At 38.0% G+C, this 6,000-nt stretch overlaps 1 protein-coding gene across 4 annotated transcripts in view; it reads right to left on the bottom strand.

Moving 5' to 3' along the window:
* Window positions 1-707: 707 nt before the first annotated feature.
* The window catches only part of uso1 (USO1 vesicle transport factor), a 46,482-nt gene continuing 41,189 nt past the window's right edge, over window positions 708-6,000 (bottom strand). For all 4 annotated transcript variants that reach the window (XM_008113076.3, XM_008113078.3, XM_008113077.3 and 1 more), the window contains 4 exons: window positions 5,725-5,814; window positions 5,388-5,498; window positions 3,605-3,820; window positions 708-1,627 (listed from right to left, as the gene is read on the bottom strand). In XM_008113076.3, coding sequence (XP_008111283.1) covers window positions 1,547-1,627; window positions 3,605-3,820; window positions 5,388-5,498; window positions 5,725-5,814 — 498 coding nt within the window. In that variant the 3' untranslated portion in view covers window positions 708-1,546. The remainder of the gene's footprint in view (window positions 1,628-3,604; window positions 3,821-5,387; window positions 5,499-5,724; window positions 5,815-6,000) is intronic.

Below are 6,000 nucleotides of genomic sequence, written 5' to 3'. Positions count from 1 at the left end.
GAGAACTACTGCCTTGGAGTGAAGAGTGGTATGTGGCACATGTTCGATATCTCAAAAACTAGAGCTGACAGATAGCGGAAAACTGGTGTTACTTTTGAAATCAGCAGGTCAAACATACCCAGAAACAGGTCTCACATTCGAGGCATCAAAATGTGTGTTTGTCAGTGTAATTATAATTCATTATTCAGATGTCTTAATTTTGTAACACTCTTAACGAAGCCTCTTTCTCCTTACATGGGAAAAATATAATAGAACCAAATGTCAAGAGTGACAGCAGAAAACCTTTTGCATATTGAACATCTGCATTTCCAAAAAGGGATAACATTGTTGAGGTAGCAGTCCAATTTATTTAGCTGGAACGTAGTTTATGATTTTAACTGTATCTTGACATACTGGTACAAAATAGGGCATCTTAAATACATATTTCTATAGGAGTATTCCCAAACTATTCCAAATACTTATTTTAGTGTTAGCCTTTTTTAACCTTAGTGTTAAAAGCTGAGTTAATAACCACACGATGTAGAAATTTCACAAACTTGCTAACAAATGTATCCATTGCCCAGTGTTTCTGATAAAGCATGCTATGTCTGGTATCATTTCAGTTAGTCAGACCTTCAAATAATAAATTAAAGACTATTCCAAACAAAATGGCATTCAAGAAACATGATTAAATGCAATCAGAAGTCAAATAAAGGAATACTAAAAAATTAATAGTATCTATTTTTATTACCAAAACAAATTGATGCAGCAACTGTGTATAATTCTTTTTTAAAAATCTATTTCTTGGGCATTAAAGTCAATAAATTATCCATCAGCACATGACCTCAATAAAAGAACAAAGGTTTGTCTTAAAGGGATAATCTGGTAGCATCTAATATGTCTGCATGGAATTTTTGTTTTGTTTTTTTAAAAAAAATTGCTTTAATGCACTACCAAATCCTAATCTTTAGGAAAACCCTTCCACACTCTTTCAGCTCCTCCTTTGCTTCTGAGGTACAGAACGCAGCCCTCTCAGGCACAAGGCACTCAACGCTGGACAGCTCCTCTCAAGTGAAATCCACTGAGAAGAAACTCCAAAGGTATAATCCTCTCAACTTGCCCACTCCATCTACCTTCAACTTTGAATAAATGGTAGCAAGAAAGAGCCCATGAGTTCTCTCTCCATGCTGAATATAGGCGGCAGTTCGACAGATGTTAAACCATAGTTATACCATATTTAATCACATCAAAGATCAAAGAGAGAGAAAGAGAAAGGTTAAGTAATGACAAACACAAATGCGAATGGCAGCACATTTAGTTTATCATGCCATTACCTTCAATGCTTCAGAAAGCATCTAAAACTGCCTTTAATGCATTAACAATTCATTTTGCATGTGCAATAAAACTTAAAATGGATGAGTTTATTCTTGGCTACAAAGCATTTCTTGACTGCATCAGAAACTCAGGACTAGTTCTAGTGATCCTTCCTTAACCATATTTTGCATCACATTTTGTTAATGTCAGATTCCCATTATAAGATTCCCATATTTGACACTATAGAGGACAATTAATCTTCCTCTTCTTCTCCATCCTCCTCTTCATCATCTTCGCCTTGGTCACCAGACTCAGTATCATCTTCATCTTCAACCTGGGGGGTGAGGAAGGGGGGAAGAATAATGCTTAATCAATTATTTAATTCGTTAGCTGGGCAACAGATCATCAAAACAGCTAACTGACGTAAATAATAATAGTAATAACAATAATAACTTTTATTATTTAATCACATAATAGCCTCCACCGTGTAATAGTCACACCCCTCTCAGCGCTCTCAGAGGAATGCGGGACAGGAGGTGGCCAAGAGTGCTCCAGAGGGCTCTTAGTCACCACGTGCTTTCCTTGAGCTGTCTTAGCATAAGGATGGGACTGCTTCCACCGTCCTTATGCTCGGACGAGACACGCGGTGACTGAGATCACTCCAGAGAGCTCTCAGCTGCTGCAGGCTTCCATATTCTTATGCCAAAAGGACAGGGTAAATAAGGAGGGCCTAAGGTAAGTGCCTTGGGGGCCACATCCGGCCCCTGGGCCTTAGTTTGCCCATGCCTGGGTTAAACCCTTGTGCTGGCAGGACTGCTGACCAAAAGGTCGGTGGTTTGAATCCGGGGAGCGGGGTGAGCTCCCATCTGTCAGCTCCAGCTTCCCATGTGAGGACATGAGAGAAGCCTCCCACAGGATAGTAAAACATCTGGGCATCCCCTGGGGAATGCCCATGCAGACATCCAATTCTCTCACACCAGAAGAAACTTGGAATTTCTCAACTTGCTCCTGACATAAAAAAAAGGAGACTGTTAAAGCATGAAAAGATTTTCAGCAAGGGAGGAAAACAAGGGTCACATTGTGCAAGAGGGAGTGTTATGTCTTGGTAAAATTCCAACTAAGTAGACTCTTTCCCAAGAGAGACAAGGATGGCCCCATCTCTGCTGGCCTTTCATATGCAGGTCAAAACCTTCTTCTGCCAGCAGGCTTTGAGGAAGAATAAGGTGCATGCTGCTGGGGAAATGTAGGTAGATTCAGAGCAGGCGGGGTATGTGTGTGTGAATTTTTGAAGGCTATTTTAATAGCATTTATTATATATTACTTTGCTTTTTACCTTCATCCATACTGCATTATTTCACTTTTTAATTTTTTGCATTGTGTTGTTAAAACTAGGATCTGTGGGATTTTTAGCCGCCTTGAGTCCCCATGGGGAGAAAGGCAGAGTATAAATAAAGTTGTTAATAATAATAATAATAATAATAATAATAACTCAGCCGCTATCAGGAGCTCAAGATCGAACTTCAAAGACTCTGGCAGAAACCAGTACAGGTGGTCCTGGTGGTAATCGGCACACTGGGTGCCATGCCAAAAGATCTCAGCCAGCATTTGGAAACAATAAACTTTGACAAAATCACAATCTGCCAATTGCAAAAGGCCACCCTACTGGGATCTGCGCACATCATCCGAAAATACATCAGTCCTAAACACTTGGGAAGTGTTCGACTTACAATTTTGTGACACGAAATCCAGCATATCTATCTTGTTTGCTGTGTCATACTATGTCGTTGTGTCAATAATAATAGAGTTAATCCATGTTTAATCAGATTTTACCAGAATTACAACAAAGCAATTAAGATTTAAATTGTCTAGTTCACATTTTGTGACTAACAAATGTGTTCTCCAGAATTTCAAACTGTACTATAATCAGATGCACATATTATGACATCAGCTTTGCCCAGTAACTTGTTTATTACTTTACTGGTTCATTTTTTATCCTGCCCTTTCTTCAAAGAGCTCGTGGTGGCATACTAGGCTAGCCTCATGTTTGTCCCATGCTTCAGATAAATACTGGTAAGATTCAAGTTTGCACTGGAGACATACAGGAAGAGCTGTTTACACCTTATAGTGGCAACAGCAGGCTTCACAAACGTTGCAGGCACAATTTAACTCATTTCAATTATTTTCAAAAAGCTGAGCTTCATCCATCATACAATAAAAAGCTCAGGAATGAAGGAATGCTGCAAGCAAATGACAGATATTGACGTGTCAGGGCAAATCAAGCCTCATGCCTTTAACTGAATATGCATCTTACCGGTTCTCCAAGTTCCTTGAGCTTATTCTTTAATGCAATTATTTTCTGGTCTTGATCAGCCAGAAGCACCAGAAGGTCATCCTGCTCTTTTTTAGATTCTGCCAACTCTTGTTGCAATTTACTTTTCTCATTTTGCAAAATCGCTACAGTACTATTAGATGAGTCCAGCTGCAATTTCAATGATGCCTTTTCCTCATTGAGGGCTGTAAGTTCATTCTGGCAATGGAAAAAAATAATATGCATGAAATACTTGCGTATCTAGAAGTGATGCACACCTCGCTGCTACATTGTTTAAGTAATCTATCAGTTTAGCAAAAATTCAACATTCCTCCATTGTGAAAGTTAACTGGAGTCTCCCGCAAAGATTGCTTAGTTCTAAAAGTCACCCATTGTAATTAGAAGAGGTAATAGAGAACCTTCTCTAGAGGTTCAAATCAATTTGTATGAAAAAGGAGCAAATCTAAAAGATACAGTTTGAAGAAAAAGCACCAACATACTCTTTCTCCACTATTTCAGTCATGAATAAGTGAAGTTGTCTTATATTCAGTAATATATTTTATCAACTCCAACTGGCAGTTATTCTCAGACTGAGTTTTTTCTCAAGCAGAAGATAGCAAAGACCCCATAAGAATTTGTCAGTGCTGGGGATATCTGCAAGTGTTTTATCACTAACAGTATTACCTTGGGATGTTTTCCCAAGTTACTAAGATGAATTGTAAAAAGAAAGGTGTCCTTCACTTTTCATCAATCTGCTTTTCAACCAATTTCTATTGTGATTACAACTCAAGCGTTCAACATATGGTTCTTACTCAATGCTGGCAGTCTTCTGATACCAACTTCAGAAAATACATCAAATATATCTAAAGCTAATCATGTCTGGGTGATTTCAATAATTAATATTTACAGAACGGCTCCTGTCTTCAGAGAATAGCGTACGTCTCCCACCCAATAGGTTTACAGACTTTCTTTTGAACTCATTCATCATGTTTCCCCAACCTGCCATGTGCTTCTGCGACAATGTGCCACTTTTTCTCTCAGCTCATAAAAAGCTAGCAAAAGATTGGGTCCATGCTTCAATGATTTTTGTTTCAGACAGTGCTCTGGTCCATAATTTGTCACATAAGTGGGGGATACCTGGATATAAAATGTATCAAATGCACAAGACAGCCATTCAGAATGTGAACCTGCCTTGTTATTGATCTTGGCATGTCTTTGATATCCCTTTTCAAAGTGGAAGACCATTTCTCTTTCAATGCTTAACAAATATTTTAAGCACACAGCTGAACGCATTTTTGAATCCCTGTTTGAAGAGGACAGAAAAATGGAAGAACAGGAATTCTCAGCATGCATGAATTAATATCTCTACTTCCCTGTTCATAATATGTCGATGTCTTTGAACATCTCAGGAGATTAACACTAAAAGTATTAAGATTAAGTAAAACTACAGATTTTTTTTAAACATACTTTCTTGGCTTTTGGATGCTTAAGTCTCCATACGCCCGATTTATTGAGAAAGCCTTTGCTTTGTCAAAAACTGGCTATACTTCCTTTAAAACAATTCTGAAGCTAGCAGCAACCCAACTAATAAAAACTGATTTAAGAAAGTCCAAACTCTGTTTAGATCCAGATTAAAAATATGTTTCCAAGACTACAAAATAATACAATTTATTTAATAGAAAATATGTATGTTATATAATTGGGAGTCTAACAAAAACAAGGTCAACAAAGCAAAACTTAACCAAACATGTAATTAAAGTTGCAGCATTTTTTATTAGAAAGCAACCTTTAATTCTTTAGTCTCCTGCAAGAGTGTTGAGAGCCTCCCATCCAAGTCAGCTGTCTTTGAGACCACAACAGTGCCGCCATCTCCTGATACAGGAACTGGAGTTAGGCTCTGAAAAACCAAGAACACTGAATAAGTTTGGAGGTGGACAGGATTCTTTTCCCAGAATAATTATCTGTGACTATTTTCAATGAAATCAAGAGTGATTTGGGTAGAGCTACACTGATAAACAAGCAGGCCTTGGCTACTTATTATACAATACTAAGTGACACATATGTTCATAGCTCATTGGAACTGCAATGAAACAAAAGCTATAGTAAGAAGTTTACAACATTACCAGTTTCTGAAGCAGTTCATGATTTTCAGTCTGAAGTTTATTGATGTCTGAAGACTGTGACTGGATTTTGCTCCTCAACGTTTCAACTTCCTGTAAAAGATAAGTCACCTCTATTGTTATTGTTAGCCATATAAGCATGACTTAAATCACTGGGGGGACTGCTCAGGAATTTAAAGTGTGTTGTCATCATTACACAGATGACATATATCAAATATCAGACCATCGGCTGATGCTTGGGTTGTCATATGACAACCAATAAATTGAAGCTTCCAAAGA

Source organism: Anolis carolinensis, chromosome 6, assembly GCF_035594765.1.
Source record: "Anolis carolinensis isolate JA03-04 chromosome 6, rAnoCar3.1.pri, whole genome shotgun sequence".
Classification (NCBI taxonomy): Eukaryota; Metazoa; Chordata; class Lepidosauria; order Squamata; family Dactyloidae; genus Anolis; species Anolis carolinensis.
Note: the sequence above shows the minus strand (reverse complement) of the source record. Positions and strands in the feature narration are given on the sequence as shown.